Source organism: Psittacula echo, assembly GCF_963264785.1.
Source record: "Psittacula echo genome assembly, chromosome: 5".
Lineage (NCBI taxonomy): Eukaryota > Metazoa > Chordata > Aves > Psittaciformes > Psittacidae > Psittacula > Psittacula echo.
Genome location: NC_137739.1, coordinates 29,004,961 through 29,018,386, shown reverse-complemented (window position 1 = coordinate 29,018,386; position 13,426 = coordinate 29,004,961). Strand labels below are relative to the sequence as shown.

Sequence of the window (13,426 nt, the reverse complement as noted above, 5' to 3'; positions counted from 1 at the left end):
ATTTTGTTTTTGCTTTTCTTCAGACACTTGTAAAACTCTTCTCGGGACGTAAACCTATGCTGTACAGTTTCCAGTCATCTTTACCACGATTGCCAGTTCCAGCTGTTAAAGACACAGTCAATAGGGTGTGTATATTTATTAATTCATTTTAGTCAGTAACATTGAATCCATATTTAGATGCCCTTGAAATTGTTGGGCTTTTTGTGGGTTTTGGGGTTTTTTTTGTTTTTTTGGTTGTGGTGGTTTTTGTTGGGTTTTTTGGTTTTGTTTTGTTCTTTTTTTTTTTTTTTTTTTTTTTTTTTTACCATGTCTTGTAAGAAGTATTATATGGTGGTATTAATATGGTGTCATGGATGAAAACTTCTGCATAGAAATTAAAACAAAGGCTGTGACAAACCACTGAAACTGGTGACAATTTGAAGCTAATGTAATTCATATTGGATGATGTGATGTCTGATGTAAAACTATGCAACAGAGTGTGATTTCCAGGGTTTTGAAACTTTATGGTTTTCTTATCTTCCACAGCTTGAACATAAAATGTGTTTTAGGACACAAAAGCTCATAGCAAAATATGTAAGTAGGACACTTTGTTGTAGAAACCACAGGTTGGATTTCTAGAGACAAAAAAATGCCTGATACTGAAAAAGCTGCTTGTCTTCTGCGTGGAAAATATTTTGAGAGAAGTAGTCTCTTTCATATGTGATTTGCTGACAAATGTCTGAAAAAAGATCTCATTTCTGTAGTTTGCAGGCAGATGTTTAGAAGAGTATATACTCTTATTTTAACAACATGGTATTTGCAGCCTTATGAATTGAGCCTGGATAATCTTTGCCTACAGTTCAAACGCTTTGCATAGGAATGGTGCAAAGCTATGCATTAGTTACATACTGATACTGATTCTTCTCCTGTATTCTAGTATCTGGAATCAGTTCGGCCGCTTATGAATGATCAAGAGTTCAGAAGAATGGAAGGTCTTGCCAAAGATTTTGCATTTAATCTGGGACCAAGGCTTCAGTGGTATTTGAAGCTAAAATCCTGGTGGGCCACAAACTATGTAAGTATATAAATAGGAGGCTCAATTGTTCAATAGACATACTTTGTTGCCTGTTGCCCTTTTTGGCTTAACTTTCACCTTTCTTAAATGTAAAAGAAGGCAATTGAAACTGCCTCATATTTTTGTAAAGTGCATCAGAGACCACCTGATTTGCACATAAATAACTTGCATAGTTTGATAAACAGTCTAGTGAATGGAACTTGAAAGAATAAATCCTCATTTTGTGTTCATTATCCCAGAGCAGGTGATTTAGCATTTGCTGTTATGATTATTTTTTTTTTCTGTTCCGTAGTTTGGTTTTTGGTTTTTGGTGGGGGGTTGTTTGGGGGTTTTTGGTTGTGGTTTTTTGGTTTGGTTTGGGTTTTTTTGTGTATGTATGGTTTGGCTTTTACATTTAGGTTTTTGTTTGTTGTTGTTTTGTGTTGCTTGTTTGGTTTTGGTTTTACCAAAAAGAAAACCCAAACCCAGCATTGTAGTGAGAACTTTAAGATAATTCCTGATTTTTCCCTAAAGTTTAACACAAATTATGTTTTTCTTTGTTTCTCTTTTTTAAGTAGGAAGGCAAGCTAGCAGTTTCCTTTCTGCATCTGTATTGAATGTTGTATTGTGGAGTCATTAACATAGAAGACAAACTGTGGAAGTAATGAGATTTTACTGGTTTTGTCTTCCTACTGCAGGTTAGTGATTGGTGGGAAGAATATGTCTACCTTAGAGGACGTGGACCAATAATGGTTAATAGTAATTATTTTGCAATGGTAAGTAAATAATATAAACACCTTATGGGCCAAAGAGGCACAGAAAAATTTCTGCCAGGTGCTTATTTCATTATATCTTTCTGCCTAGAAATCTATTGCCACTGAATAAATGACCTTGGTTTTATTTCCTTTTAGGAAAAACCTTTAATGTGCACCCAACATCTTCAAGTACAGTGCTATGTTAATAACAAACTTTTGCCACTTAGGCAAACTCATGTAATAGTGACTCTACAGTTTTGTTCTTACTGCAATAAGTAATGCTTTCAAAAGCTCTATATAAAACTTCATGGGTAACACAATTCAGCAAGGTGTGTGCTCATATTCACAAATGTCTTTACAGGAAGTAAAATTGTAAAAAAATGTTAAAATTTAAAGTAGAAAGAGGAAATTTGATAGTCTTGGATTTAGTTCTAAGTAGTATTGTCTTTTCTACTGGGATGATGAGCAGCTATCATTTACATTTCAGGACTGATGCTGTTTAAGGAGATTGGCTGTTGAAGAAATTTAAGTTTCAAGTCATCAACTCACTGCACTAGTGCACTTAATATATTTTAAAGCCTTTTCCATATTAACCAGAATAAACTATAAGGAAGTGAATGAGAAGTACTATCAGTACTTCTTTTTATTTTAAATGTAGCCTGGTAATCATTGACTTACGTTTCTTATGTACTTTATAGGACTTCCTTTATTTATCTCCCACAACCATCCAGGCAGCTAGAGCTGGTAATGTTATCCATGCCATCCTGCTCTATCGGAAAAAACTGGACAGACAAGAAATCAAGCCAGTATGTATATCGGTTTAAGTGGCCTTTGGTCTTTTTCTAGCATAATCTGCAAGCACTTGATCTGTTTTCAGAATGGAGAGAAGAGGAATGTTTTATTGTCAGAACTACATGTAAGATGTTTGGGACCACAAATTTTGTTCCATCTTGGGTTATCACTTGAATTGCACATGGCAGAAAATACCAATTATCAGAAATACAGGATTCTGTCATGACAACTAATTGCAGTATTTAGAATTAATGTATGTATTTGCCCAAAAGACTGAGACTTGTACTTGAATATGTTAAGCATTCCATATAACAGATGCTATTGTTAGGTACTTAGCATGTAATGGTACTTTTGAGCTCCTGAAGTCTGAAAGTCTGTAAGTCTGAGTTATCATGTGATGTGAGCATAAGGGGTGGTTGGGACAAAGGACTGGACCTTGAGGCCAAGAGTGAGCCAGTGGCAGCTGAAGTACAGATAAAATCCTGTGTTGTACTAATTTCTAGGTAGCAAACATCGGCAAGGTAAATCCCATTCTGAATTTCTGTTCTATTCAGGGCCTGTATGTTGTACGGAACAATATTGTGGAAACAAGTAGTTTTGTTGATGGTCAGTAATGTGACTAATTGTATGTAACTACAAATCTGAGAAATGTGAACTTTTGTTCCTACACACCCAGAAATGGCTTTAAAAGAAACAATTAAGGGGTAATGCATGCTGCATGTTTAAGTTTTGCATCTGGACTGGCCACTGAGAGCTTTTTGTATTTCAGATGCTAGCTAGGTTCAGTCATCCCTCCTCAAGGGTGAGCTTTTGGTAGGAGGGGAAAAAAATACAGCTACTGGAATGTTAGTGGAATCTTCTACACGTAATTCAAGAAAACACAATGGGGGTGAGGGGAATCCTGAGTTTATATATTGTGAATCTTAATATTCTACAGCCTTCTAGCCAGATCCTGGTTTTTTTTCTTTTTCTAATTGTATATACCAAATATATGAACATTTTAATGTATATTCGTGGCACAGATTCTTCTGATGGGATCCACTGTTCCACTCTGCTCAGCTCAGTGGGAACGGATGTTTAACACCTCTCGTATCCCAGGAGAGGAATCAGGTAAGCAGGACCAGCCAAGAAAAATAAGCATCTTAATGGAATTCAGTTTTGGAGGTATTTTGTGCTAAAATGCCTTTTTTTCCCAGGTAAAGATCTGACAGACACATCAATGCTGTGTTCCACTACTCAGGAACTAATGAACTCCTACAGTTTGCTAGATATTTCAAAATACCCTAAAAGGAAAAAATTTCTTTAGTTTTCTCCATTCTACTCTTTGAGGATCCTTTGATATCCATGGGTTTATGTTTGTTGAAGTTGTGTTCTCCTATCTCAACTATATTAAAACCTTTTGCTTGCTTGTCTTTAACTTTTTTCCTTTCAGTTTATGGTTCACAACAACATCCCAATGAAGTGTTCTCAATGTGAATGTCTAACTGGTTTAGAGGCAGGTAGAGTCTTAGTCCTGTCAAGGTTTTCAGCATCACTATTACCTTGACCTGTGCTGTTACCTTACATGTGCGGTAAGACACGAGCTAAGTGAAATCACTTGTAATAAAGCTGGTGTCCAAAACTGTCTCTGTAATACATTAAGAAAATACATACTTTGAGTTTTGTTAGTTCCTTCCCTGCCCTAACTCCCAGCAGTGGTCTGATTATCCAAAGCTATGAGTAACTAAATTTTCACATTTTAATTTTGAATAGTGGGGTGCACCTGTTGACTTACAGCAGGGTCATTCTCTCCTGAATCTGTTCCTGCAACTTCCATTTATTGTGGAAGACTAAGGATATGCCTATATGATCACAAGCAATCATGTTAGCTCAGTCAAAAAAACCCCAAAGTCTCTGTGACAATTCATATACACTTCCTCACTGTAGGTGTACATATCCTCTCATTGCACTCATTTCATTAACACTTGGTAGATTATTGAGGAATTATTTCCTGGTTATGGTTCCACTTCCTTTATCTGCAAAATGGAGGTGGTGATTACTCCCTGAACATGAACTGGTAGCTTAAGTAAACTAGCAGTTTTTAAAATCTATATTATACAGGTGTACTATGTGAACTCTTGTTATTTAGAGTACTTTTAAGCAACCCTTGCCTCCTCCCTGCCCTCAATAAAATTAAAGTATGAACTGTTTGCAGTTAACTTTGGTTTTGGCATTCTCTTAGTCTGAAATCAGATTTGCAAAAAAGCGTATCAGTAGCCCATTCTAACTATAACACCTGATTATAACATACCTCCTGTATATCTTAATGGTTCTCCTCAGTTTCTTTCAAATTTAAGTACAGTAATGGTTCTTCCCAGATTCACAGTAATGTAATGGTTCTTTAAGGCAGTGAAGGGATTCAGTCGACAGTTTTCATCAATTGAGGGCTTTCCCTGGCTTCTGCAGAAACCTTCACGTGTGGTTTGATATAATGCTTTCGAGATGAACTTTAGGCTTATGACAATTAAGCCATATAAATAATAAAGTTAGGAAAAATTTGTGGCTTAGGTTTTCTGCTTCACTGATTTCCATAACACTACACTTCTTGGCCACAGATGGAGCATTCATTCTGTACCTGTCAGGATACATATGAACAAAACTTATGGTACTTAATTTGTGCGCTTTTAAGACTCCCCACAGATTATACCATGAATTCTCTAGAACTTGAATGAAAATGATTTAAAAGTACCTTTCCTCAGACTCATCTAGTGTGTTCTTTTGTTGACTACATAAATGAGACTACAGTACTAGTGCTCACTTTTAATATTGGCCACCAGAGTGGAAACTTGTGGTACTACGCATACAAATTATTGTCAAATCTGGATATTTGACTTGTTTCATGCAGGAATCTTTGTGCTGAAATAAAATGGGGGATTGGTTTATCTCACACTATATTACTTTGTTAAAATAAATAAACTGTGGCTAACTGGTAGGGCATGCAGTAGGCATTTGGTGTTTAGTGCATTAGTGTTTTGAGACTTCAGCTTTGTTTTCACAAAGTGTTTGCAATTTCTAGATACTGTCCAGCATGTGAAAGACAGCAAACACATTGTTGTGTATCATAAGGGCCGTTACTTCAAAGTATGGCTGTACCATGATGGCAGACTGTTGAAACCCAGAGAAATTGAACAGCAGATGCAAAGAATTCTTGATGATGGTTCAGAGCCTCAGGCTGGTGAAGAGAAACTAGCAGCTCTTACTGCAGGAGATAGGTAAGATCGTTATTATTTTTTAAATATACTTCAATATTTAGAGATAGTTGGATAATATACTAATTCAATACTGGCTTTGGAATTTTAAAATAGTCTGCAGTCAGTTGATTATACCTTGATCCCTGATTTTACGTATTGCTAAGATGCGAAACCTCTTCAGTCATTTGTAACTACATGGAGTTGAAAGTAATTTTGCAGTGGCATCCCTGTATACAGATTACATGTACTTAGCTGGAGGAGTTTGGTTTAATTGTGGTTATCATAAGGGTGGTAATTGGAAGCTTTACAGTATTACACATACTGAACTACCTGAGTTTTATATCTACTCTGGGGTTCACTGGCATTTTAACAGTATCATAAAACTTAAGATCAAGAATGTGAATCTGATAACTGTTACTGCATATTCATGATTTTCACCTACAAAATAAAGCACTATGTACTCGGTTTTAAGTACAAAATCAATGAATTCAATTAAATCATTACAAGTTTAGATCAATCTGCCTAATTGTTTCTGGACAGTGACTGTGGATTTTGATATGCTTTCTTACTAGGAGTTCCTTTTTTTTCTCACTTTCTGCTTTAAAACAAGCAGATATCTTTTTTCATTTGGAAAACCACAGAAACATGTAAATATACATGGTGCAACTGTACAGAAATTACATTGTTCAGAACTTCTTTAACTTCAGTTCTGTTTCAGGCATTTCCAGTGAAACTTTTTTTGACAATTGTCCAGACTCAGGTTTAGATGTTACAGCAGTTGATATTTGTCTGATTTTTTTTCATTATTATTACTATTTTCTTCCATATAATAAACATTTTGTTTTGTTCAGTTATAAATGTAGATGATCTATACGCATTGCATGCTGCAGAAATATTGAATTTAGATTAAGCTTTGCATGTATGATAAGTTGAATTGGTTCATAGGGTTACATTGTACATGTATTTTCAGAACTTTTCTCTGCTGATACAGTTTAAATGCAATGAAAGTAGTTGCTTCAAATTTGATAAAAGTAGCATTAATGTCATAGTGATTTTAAGAGTGATAAAATGTTGTCAAATTCTCATAATCTGTCAATAAACAAAATTGGTTTTTGCAGGGTACCATGGGCTAAAGCTCGACGGGCTTATTTTAGCCATGGAAAGAACAAACAGTCCTTAGATGCTATTGAAAAAGCAGCATTTTTTGTAACATTAGATGACATCGAGCGAGGGTACACGAAAGAAGACCCAGTAAGGTCACTGGATGTATATGCAAAATCCCTAATACATGGCAAATGTTATGACAGGTACAGTAGTGACTCTGGAAAACACCTCTTTTTTTAGAATTTCACTAATTCACCTGACTAATGCATATGAATTAGAGACTTATAAGCTGATAAATTTCATTGAATTGCAGAATAGTTTGCATTGGAATAAACCTTCAAAGTTCACCTCCTTTACCATAGGCAGGGACATCTTTCACTGCATCGAATTGCTCAAAGCCCAGTCCACCTGAGTATGAACACTTCCAATGATGGGGCACCCACAGCTTCTCTGGGAAACCTGCCCAGTGTCTCACCACTGTTATGCTAAAAGACACTTTTCCTTTCTGTCAGATGTAAATCTATCTTAGAGTTTATAACCATTGCCCCATATCCTGTCTAGATAGGCCATGGTAACAGTCTTTCTCAATTTTTTTAATAATCTTTCTTAATATATTGAGAGATATAAATATACTATTACTGGGGGGTGAGGGAGAAGCCACGAACTAGTGCATTTGAATGGGATTTTTTGAGAGAGATGAAGTTAAAGTGTAAAAATGCTTTTGTAATGTACAAAACTATCAGGAAATCTTAATTTCTTTTGTAGGTGGTTTGATAAATCATTCACTCTTATAATATTCAAAAATGGCAGAATGGGTCTGAATGCAGAGCACTCATGGGCAGATGCTCCTATTGTCGGACACCTCTGGGAGGTAGGTGTTTCGTACAAAAAGCTAATGCAGGAGATAATGGGATACGGTCTGTGCAGTGGTCCTGAAGATGGCCAGTTACTACCAATCCTTTGCGTTCACATTGCTGTGAGTGATTACATGCTGGTGTCTATAGCAACTGTAGACTTTAAAACCCTGCCTCTTGCTTAAAAGAAAAGTATAAATGAAAGGTTTATATTCCATTTTAATGAGTATAGATGTCTCATAGAAAAGTGATAGTTTCCCATTTAACTTGTTTATAAGATTCAAAATCAATGGATTTGATATAGCATTGTATTTTGCATATATACGTGCTCCTGTGAAGCACTTAAGCTTTCTTGCATTATAAAAATCCCACACTTACTTTCAAAATTTAAAGAAATGGTTCAGAGTTAAACTTTTCCTCTACGCTGTTGTTTGATGAGATGCAGATTGATATATTATCTCTTGTGTTTGTTTACAATAAATTGAATAAATGCATTTTTTGCCAGGTCTGTTCATCATGACCTTAGCTTTTTACTTGAAATCCTATTTAATTTTTTTCTTTTTGAAGCTTAAACATATAAACAGTTACATGATTTAATCACTCAAAACTACTTCATAAACAGTAGCTGATTGTGATTTTATTATGTATGCAAATGGGTCTTGGGTCTGAATGGCACCCCAGTGTACCAATTTTATTATATGAGTGCTTCCATCTGTGTAAGAACACACAAAAAAAACCCCAAAAACAAAAACAAAACTAATTTCTTTTGAGCATTCTCTAAACAGGGAAGAAAGAAGGCTGAACTGATTTGAGATTGACTTGACAGTGCAGTTTAGATTAGCTCAATGAGAAAAGAGTTCCCTTGGTTTCTTTTGAGTGTTGTAGCATGCTTTAGTTCATATCTCTGTACTTACAATTAATCGGTTCATTTTCTGCTAAGAATTAAGATTACTAAAATAAACTAAGTAGGATTTCAGTTCCTAAAAAGTTATCTGTTGTTATCTCTTTATATAGCGCCTATTTTTTTAATACAATGGTTTAAGCTTTTTTAACATTTGACATGTTCTGACAAATAAGTGAGAAAATTAAAATAACAGAACTATATATAAAACATGCAATAGATCTTTGTCAAGCTTTATCTTTCCATATTGAGCAGCTTCAAATCTATTGATAATCCTGCATTATTTATTTATTTGTTCATTTATTTGTTCTTTTTTACATTGAGGATGTTGTTTGAAATCTTGTAAGACTGAGCTTATTTCGTCTGTTGTTCCAAGTTCTATCATTCATGTTGGAAATATTTTAGTTCTCCACCTAAGAACTCTAGTGCACATACAAAATAATCGATTTTGAGTGGGATGCAAATCTTGCCGAAACACTCTAGAGTGTAAATTGATCAGAAGTGGTGAAATCTAAGCCTCTAAGATTTGATTTTTTTAAAACTTTTTTTTTTTTTTTTTTTACTACTAGTAAGTTGAGGTGGCTTTCTAATGGAAATATTTTGATTAATTCAGTAGCATCTAACGAAATGTACAAGTGTAATTGATGTTTGCATATCTGGTATTTTTCCCACTCAGAGTATTTCATTGGGTAGTGAAAATGGGTTGTATTGATTTCACAATGAAATCCTAATTTCACCACAGTATGTAATGTGCTGCAATTCTGAAGAAGTATCATTCTTTGCAGAATGTAATGGCAACTGACTATCTTGAACTGGGCTATTCAGAAGATGGGCATTGCAAAGGAGATACCAATCAAAATATTCCTGTTCCTACCAAACTGCAGTGGGAAATTCCAGAAGAAGTAAGTACAGAACAGCTAGTGGTTTGAGGAAAAAGCTCACCTTTTTCTGAGCAGTCAAACCATTTAAGTATTTATTGATAACAATACAAATTAGCTTAAAATTCCTTTGTATCCTGTAAGATGTATTTCATGTGTGGACAAAACTCAGTTTACTTGGAAAAGTATCAGGGGTTTTTAATGGTCACTTTAAAAATTCTGGCCAGGAAATGCCAACTTTTTTACTAGAAACTTTCTTGGGTGGCCACATGTCAAAAATAAGTGGCCACCTATTTTGAATAGTAATTGTATTAAAATGAAGTTGAAGTCGTTATTATCATTACAACAAATGCTTTCCTGTAATAGTTCCTTGAGATTAGCTGTCTTTTTTGAGTTCAAAATTTTGTGTAGATGTCTAATAAGGTTTGATTTATTTACTTTTTGGCCTGAGTTGAAGACACACTGCCACCATCTAGTTGGATTTTAATTTTTAATAAAAAGGTAATGGTTGGTGATATGCTTAATTAAGCATGTATGGCAGATTGGAAGCCACACAGTTATTGCTGTTCTACCTCTGTGGGTTATTCTAGTGATCTGAACAGTCTAAATGCTGGTGGATTTTTAAACCCTAATTTTTGGAATCCAGAGGTATATTGCTGAAAACTTTTTATTAGCATTTTGAATTTTAACTTTCTGCCAAAGGTAGCGTCTCATCAGTCTCCAAAGGGAGATTATTGGTAATAGTTTCTGGCATGCATAAAGGCAACATTTCTTAGTTATCAATTAAAAATACTTGCACTCTTTCAACAGTTCTCTCAAAAGCCATTAATGCACACATATGCATGCCTGTGTATTTATTTTAGTGTCAAGAAATGGTTGAGAGGTCTCTGAGCACTGCTGTGGCTCTGGCAGATGATGTGGACTTCAATTCATTTTACTTTGATACTTTTGGGAAGGGACTGATAAAGAAAGCAAAAACCAGCCCTGATGCCTTCGTGCAACTTGCCCTGCAGCTTGCTCACTATCGGGTAAGAAGAACAGTCTGTTTCTGACTTACAGAATCTCATTAAACTGGGTATAGCATGTTCTAAACAATGTTAAACTTAACTTTCAGTTTGGAGTTCATCCTTAATGCAGTAGTCACTACTACACTCTCAAAAAGGATTAACAGAAATGCCTGCCTGTGTATTCCTCTGTTAGTTCATCGTTTCTGTAGCATGCTTTCAGAAAATACCAGTATAGCAATGTCCATGTTTTTCATTTTGCTTTTTGGTTGTTGCTATTTAGAGACTATTCTAGGCTTTTTAAGTAATTCCAAATGTTTTTCCAAAGCACCCAGGTTTCCTGGCTGCTATCAACATTGCAGTCTGTCTTATACGGTAGCTACATGGCAAATAATTTGATTATCCACCCATCTCTTTCAATTTGAACACCCGTCTTCCATATCTAAAACTGGAAAGACTGTCAAAATCTGTTCTGATATATATTTTATATACATCACTTTCTAAGATGTGTTAGATAAACTTCTGTCATTTGGCAACTTTTAATCTGTAGATTGTGCACATCTACAGAAATATGGAAGCCACATTCCCTGGATTTTGCAGATTGTTTTCAGTTCTCACATATCTTAAAAAACCCCACACTGGCATGTGCCTCCATGCTCTTAAATTTTTAACTGAAAATACTTTTAAGAATGTAAGTTTCTTAATTATTTACCACAGCTGTCTTAATTAGGAAGTCCCTGAACTTTTAAACAGGTTTTTGCGTCATCTTTGGTTATAAGCTGGAGAAGACTGAATATAAACCAGTGAGGATAGTCCTTGCTAATTTGGTTGTTCTATTAGCATTTATCAAATCCTGCTACTAATCTCATTTTTGCCTTTATGTTTAGGCAAGTCTAATGATGGGCTACTAAAAACTTAATGTTGAGTTTAATTTGTGGAGAGATTGATATCCTGTGTGCTTTCCTTGAACTGTGGATTAAGAAAGTGAGGCTAAGTCTGGCTAAACCCTTAAGATCTGATTTTTTTTTTTTTCCCTTTTCAAGGACATGGGAAAATTTTCTTTAACGTATGAAGCCTCTATGACACGCTTGTTCAGAGAAGGCAGGACTGAAACTGTTCGTTCATGTACTGTTGAGTCATGCAACTTTGTTCGATCTATGGAAGACCCAACTGAAAGTGTAAGTCCATGGTATTGTTCTGTATAATTCCACAAGGCACATGAATTATCACTAGATATCAGTTATATATTCCTAAATAGTTTTTAAACCCTTGAAATTATGTTTGTTTTTTAGGAAGGAAATGCAGCATAAAGTTAATTGTCCACGTTGTCTGTCAATATGGCAAAAATTCAAGGCTATACCAAAAGAGAATGGCAGTAACTTAGCCAAATATGCCATTTCTTATAGTTCCTGAACTCCAGAAAACTGAAATTACTTGTGAGATTTTTTTGACTTGAAAAACTCAAACACAGATTTGTGAAATGAGTAACTTCCTACCAGTTAGGCTTTTCTTTCTGATAGGGAAGCAAGTATCACTCACATGCATCTTTCCCATGGCATTTGACTGGCAAAAGAAGCATGGTCTAGGAAAAAAAATCTTCTTTGTTTGGAAAACCTAGACAATACTGGGAAGTGTGAGAGCTGTCTGTTCTTTTAATCTACTGTTAGTTGTGTTTTTTAGGCACAGTTGATGAAATAAATCATTGTATCAGCAGGTTTTGCTAAACTGAATGGAATTTTCAGTTCTTCAGAATTAATAAAAATTTGAGTTTAAAAACAGAGTTTTGTTAAATAGGAATGTACTCAAGGTATTGCATCCAAGCCAGAGTAACAGCTGCATGGGTAGAAGTTATAATGAAAAAGATCTAGGACTGTAATAATCAGTAAATGAATATTCAGTGCTATGCCATTGGGAAAAACAAAGCCCTCACTTAAATTACTCTTGCTCTTTGTTTTTAGTAGTCTGTCATTCCCAAACATTTTTCCTATACAGTATTAGCTGGGATGGTGTGTCCAGTTTTGGACACCACACTTGAGATATGGATTTATAGAGACAGATTGGAGACAGTCTAAAGAAGAGAAAGAAGGATGGTTGGAAACCTCTGAAGAGGATCTGTGAGGAGAGTTTGAACTCAGTTATTCCTGCCTAGCCTGAAGAAGAGAGAACACTGTGGAAGAGATAGGAAGCCATGTTGTACTCTAGAGGATAAGAAAGGCTGATGCAGAGATGATGGGAACAATCTATTACCTGCCCCAAGAAGTAATGGACTTAAATTTCAGGCAGAAACACATTAGGGAAACATTTTCTGCTAGTAAGGATAGTGAGTAAAGAGGGCAATAGTGAGAAGCCTGAAAGCCCCAGGCCATTACTTTGGGAGGTTGTTTTTTCACGTTGACAGTCTTTGAAAGTACGTTGCATAATGAAAAGAATTTTAGTTGATCAGATCTTGGGGCAGAGAAGTCCAAGCAGATGAATAGTTGAAGTTCTTTCTTCAGAAACAAAGAACCCTATGATTCTATGAATAAATGTTACTGCAAATAAACAGATGCACAGAGAAAAAAAACGAACTTTTTTCTCCCTCCTCTTTCTGAGAGTTGTGTATAGGTAAAATCCCCCTCAAAACGTTGTGCTGGGAGCTGTGATCGGACCAGTTCAAGTCTGAAAATCCAGCCCTCTCAAGATGTCATACACAGCTGTATGGTACAGCTACTGTGCAGCTACCATGTGTATGCAATTTTGACATAGTCCTAATGTCAAAACTAAGTGCTGTTACATCTCCACAGTCAACATCTACTTTTTTGTTGAAGGAATAAGATAACCCCATACATGGCAAGATATATATACGTAATATGCATAATTCTGCTCATTTTAAATT

At 35.4% G+C, this 13,426-nt stretch overlaps 1 protein-coding gene across 9 annotated transcripts in view; it reads left to right on the top strand.

The window, feature by feature from the left end:
* CPT1A (carnitine palmitoyltransferase 1A) overlaps window positions 1–13,426 on the top strand; it is a 45,184-nt gene that overhangs the window by 19,283 nt on the left and 12,475 nt on the right. For all 9 annotated transcript variants that reach the window (XM_080620130.1, XM_080620137.1, XM_080620135.1 and 6 more), the window contains 11 exons: window positions 24–125; window positions 917–1,054; window positions 1,732–1,809; window positions 2,487–2,594; window positions 3,603–3,690; window positions 5,636–5,831; window positions 6,929–7,117; window positions 7,680–7,785; window positions 9,455–9,571; window positions 10,411–10,575; window positions 11,595–11,729. In XM_080620130.1, coding sequence (XP_080476256.1) covers window positions 24–125; window positions 917–1,054; window positions 1,732–1,809; window positions 2,487–2,594; window positions 3,603–3,690; window positions 5,636–5,831; window positions 6,929–7,117; window positions 7,680–7,785; window positions 9,455–9,571; window positions 10,411–10,575; window positions 11,595–11,729 — 1,422 coding nt within the window. The remainder of the gene's footprint in view (window positions 1–23; window positions 126–916; window positions 1,055–1,731; window positions 1,810–2,486; window positions 2,595–3,602; window positions 3,691–5,635; window positions 5,832–6,928; window positions 7,118–7,679; window positions 7,786–9,454; window positions 9,572–10,410; window positions 10,576–11,594; window positions 11,730–13,426) is intronic.